Source organism: Marmota marmota, unplaced genomic scaffold, assembly GCF_001458135.2.
Source record: "Marmota marmota marmota unplaced genomic scaffold, marMar, whole genome shotgun sequence".
NCBI classification, from domain to species: domain Eukaryota; kingdom Metazoa; phylum Chordata; class Mammalia; order Rodentia; family Sciuridae; genus Marmota; species Marmota marmota.
The window spans coordinates 2,378,265-2,381,742 of NW_026000338.1; the positions used below are offsets into that span (position 1 = coordinate 2,378,265).

The 3,478-nt window shown below is 40.2% G+C and overlaps 1 protein-coding gene across 9 annotated transcripts in view; it reads left to right on the top strand.

The window, feature by feature from the left end:
* The window catches only part of Rlim (ring finger protein, LIM domain interacting), a 33,408-nt gene that overhangs the window by 15,880 nt on the left and 14,050 nt on the right, over positions 1-3,478 (top strand). The window contains exon 1 of one of the 9 annotated variants that reach the window (XM_048797436.1): positions 1,535-1,959. The exons of the other annotated variants lie outside the window; for them this stretch is intronic. Within the exon in view, the coding sequence (XP_048653393.1) occupies positions 1,903-1,959 (57 nt within the window). The 5' untranslated portion in view covers positions 1,535-1,902. Of the gene's footprint in view, positions 1-1,534; positions 1,960-3,478 lie in introns of those variants that run through there. 9 annotated transcript variants of the gene reach the window in all.

Below are 3,478 nucleotides of genomic sequence, written 5' to 3' on the forward strand. Positions count from 1 at the left end.
TCTCAGGGGAGGGTTGCAGTACTAGAGATTGAATTCAGGGCCTCGTGTATGCCAGGCAAGTGCTCTACCACTGAGCTATATCCCCAGTTTCTCCCACTCACCATCCCTTTTTGGGGCACTAGGGATTGAACTCAAGGAGTACTCTTATCTCTAGCTATATCCTCAGCCCTTTATTTTATTTTGAGATAGCATATTGCTTACCTTGAACTTGGAATCATCCTGCCCTGGACTCCCAAATTGCTGGGATTATAGGCATGCGCCACTGAGCCTGGACCCTGAATCCTTTTTTTATTTCCTTGTAGTAAGATTGAACTCAGGGCCTCGGGCATGCTAGGCAAGTACCCTACCACTGAGCCACATCCCTAGCCCTTTATTTTGAGACAGAGTCTGCCTAGGCTGGCCTGTAATTTATGATCTTCCTGCCTCAGCCTCCTATGTAGCGGAGATTACAGGAGTGTGCCACCAAGTCTGGCCGGTGCTCTCTTTATGTTATACCTCCCAATATTTGAAGATAATTGTGTCCTTTTTTTAGACTTTCTTCAGGATAATCATCTCCAGGTAATTAAGCCATTTATATATTTTATTTTTTGAGACTGGGATAAGTCGTCTTGTGTTGCCCAGGCTGGGCTTGAAGTCAGTTCTCCTCCCACCTCAGCTTCCTGAGTGGCTGGGATTACAGGCCTATACTCCAGTGCTTGACCTGCCATTTCTTTTGTTTATAGGTTTTTCACCATCTTGGTCATTCTAGATTTGCTTGTGTTTGTCATTTTCCTTTTGGAGATATTTTTAAAATGTCACAGGTAGTCTAAACAGCAGGTTTCAATGGGGCTGTTACCTGCTTTTATTTGAACACTGCAGTATATGAAAGCAACTTGTGACTCTGTTAGTTACTTAGCAGCCAGGTCAAACAGGCTTTTTTACTGAGTTTGTGGTAGGTAAGAACTTTTGAGTTCTTTTTCATGTGAACTGCCAAGACAGGTTCTTCCCCTACTCTTTACTTTTGCTATGAGTTATTTATTTTAGCCTGATCACTCTTAATAAAAGTGTGCAAAGTGGGACATATATCATCACTGTGTCATTTTATTTTAGCCCATAGTTGACTATGAATTCAGAATATTACTTATGTACATCTTTTAACTCCCAACATTGAGTTGTTTTTGTATTTGGTGAGAATGTCTTTAACTGATTCGTCCAAATGGTGATTAAATTTTTGGTCCGGGGAGATACCGGGGATTGAACTCAGGGGCACTCGACCACTGAGCCACATCCCCAGCCCTATTTTTTATTTAGAGACAGGGTCTCACTGAGGTGCTTAGCACCTCGCCATTGCTGAGGCTGACTTTGAACTCATGATCCTCCAGCTTCAGGCTCCCGGGCTGCTGGGATTACAGGTGTGCACCACCACACCAGTCTCAAATGGTTCATTTTTAAATGCTAAGTTTATAGGGTGATTTGCAGGTTAACACTGCTCCATGATCTTTTTATTTTCAGTACTGGGGATTGAGCCCTGGGCCCTCGCACATGCTAGGCAAGTGCTGTACCACAGAGCTACATCTCCAACTCTTTGAGACAGGGTCTCACTAAGTTTCCCAGGCTAAACTCAAGCTTGTTATCCTTCTGCCTCAGCTTCCTGAGTTGCCGGGATTATAGGCATGCACCATCATGCCTGGCTTGCTCCATAATCTTTGAGGGTAGTATATTAACAGCCGTGAATCTATTAAACTGAATTATCATCAAGCTCCTTCCTTCAGTGTGATTCTAGGTTCAGCATCAGCATCACCTGGTGGCTTATTAGTAATGCAGATTCTCAGGTCTCATTCTACTGAATCGGAATCTCTATTTTAACAAGATTTTCAGATCTTTCACATGTATGCTGAAGTTTAAGAAGTACTGGGCTAGCCCATGTTTTTCCATCATGATAGGAAGAGAAACTCCATATCCTGTGCAGAAAACAAATCAGTAAGTTAGCATTATTACCCTATAGAATTAACTGTGGAATTTCAAAAATACTCATGTCTGTCTGACCTAGAGAAATATTCCCGGGTGATTTCTAATGTACAAGCCAAAGTTGAGAACTATCCCTATGTAAAGCCAATAAGAATTTGGCAGTGAATTCCACCTCTGGTGGACATGTTTTCTTCTACATGTTAGCAGTATATCTGATAGTCTGTTACAGAATTTTCCCCGAGTGTGTGTGTGTGTGTGTGTGTGTGTGTGTGTGTGTTTTTTTCTTGGGATTGACCCCAGAGCCTTGCACATACTAGGCAAGTGCTCTATCACTGAATTGCATTCCCAGCTGTCCCCTGAGTTTGTTGTTACGTTTTACTGTGCTATCATTTCTAGACTTTACCTTTTATGAAGATTGAATAATTTTTTAAAAGATATTAGATAATCTTTTTTGGCATTTATTTTTTAGTTGTAGGTGGACACAGTACCTTTATTTCACTTATTTACTTTTATGCAGTGCTAGGAATCGAACCCGTGCTTCATGCATTCTAGGTGAGCATTCTTCCTCTGAGCCACAACCCCAGTCGCCCATTTTTAATATATATATTTTTTTTAGTTGTCAATGGGCTTTTATTGTTATTTATTTATATGCAGTGCTAAGAATCAAACCCAGTACCTCATGCATGGGAGGCAAGCACTCTACCACTGAGCTACAACTCCAGCCCCAGAAGATTGAAACATTTTTAAAGCTAGTGTTTTACCATCTTCATGATATTGTAAAGATTTTTGTTGTTAGGAATTATACGTGTTTTTGTGGTACTGGGGATAGAAACCAGGGATGCTCTACCACTGAACTATATCCCAGGTCCATTTATTTATTTGTTTGTTTGTTTATTTTGAGAAGGGGTCTTGCTAAATTTGCCAAGGCTGACCTCAAACTTGTGGTCCTTCTGCCTCAGTCTTCAAGTTCCTGGGATTACAGGCATGCACCATCACATCCAGTACAAGTTATGCATTCTTCTTGGCTCTGAATTCTCTGAGAAGTTTGGGGTTTTTTTTTTCATTCTTTAAATTAGAAGGTAATTCTCCTTGTTGAAAAAAAATAGAAGCTGAGTGGCCCTACCTTCCATCTTCTCAGTATAGTCCATCCCTCCTATGCTTAGTATAAGACGCCTTTCTTGTTTCAGATGCTGTTTTTTAATCTTCTTCACATGTTCGCAAGTTTCTATTCCTTCTGGGCTTTAATCTTCTTGATGCTATTCTTAAGGCTTAGTGCCACTGTTGTTAATTGTCCTTGGCATATGAGTTTTCTGTTATCTGTGGTTCATGTCCTTGAAGTGTCAGAACTTATCAGATGTTTTTACCTTCCTTGGAAAAATTTATATTTTTAATCAGTTTTTTTGTGATATTGAATCCAGGGCCTCAGCATGTTAGACAAATGCTCTAGTACTGAGCTGTACCTCTAGCCTAGAAGATTTGTATTTTTAAAGCTTATTAATCATCTTTTTTTTTTTTTTTTTTTTTTTTTTTT